The sequence below is a fragment of the Apaloderma vittatum genome, unplaced genomic scaffold, assembly GCF_000703405.1.
Source record: "Apaloderma vittatum isolate BGI_N311 unplaced genomic scaffold, ASM70340v1 scaffold21177, whole genome shotgun sequence".
NCBI classification, from domain to species: Eukaryota; Metazoa; Chordata; class Aves; order Trogoniformes; family Trogonidae; genus Apaloderma; species Apaloderma vittatum.
In genome coordinates, this window is record NW_009726989.1 from 1 (window position 1) to 223 (window position 223).

The 223-nt window shown below is 63.2% G+C and overlaps 1 protein-coding gene across 1 annotated transcript in view; it reads left to right on the forward strand.

Moving 5' to 3' along the window:
- Nucleotides 1–5: 5 nt before the first annotated feature.
- The window catches only part of PIGM (phosphatidylinositol glycan anchor biosynthesis, class M), a gene marked incomplete at its 5' end in the record, with an annotated part of 887 nt that continues 669 nt past the window's right edge, over nucleotides 6–223 (forward strand). The window contains one exon of the mRNA XM_009873510.1: nucleotides 6–215. Coding sequence (XP_009871812.1) covers nucleotides 6–215 — 210 coding nt within the window. The remainder of the gene's footprint in view (nucleotides 216–223) is intronic.

The following is a 223-nucleotide window of genomic DNA, read 5'->3' on the forward strand; positions in this document are numbered from 1 at the left end:
TCCTCAACCCCCTGCCCATGGCCGTCTCCAGCCGGGGCAACGCAGAGGCCCTGGTCGTGCTGCTGGTGCTCGCCACCTTATACTTTGTGGAAGAGGGGAGTATAGGGAAGGCTGCGGTCTGCTATGGGCTGGCTGTGCACATGAAAATATACCCGCTCACCTACGCGCTGCCAATAGCGCTCCACCTTGGGCACCGACAGTGCGGCAGGGAAGGGGCCCTGGG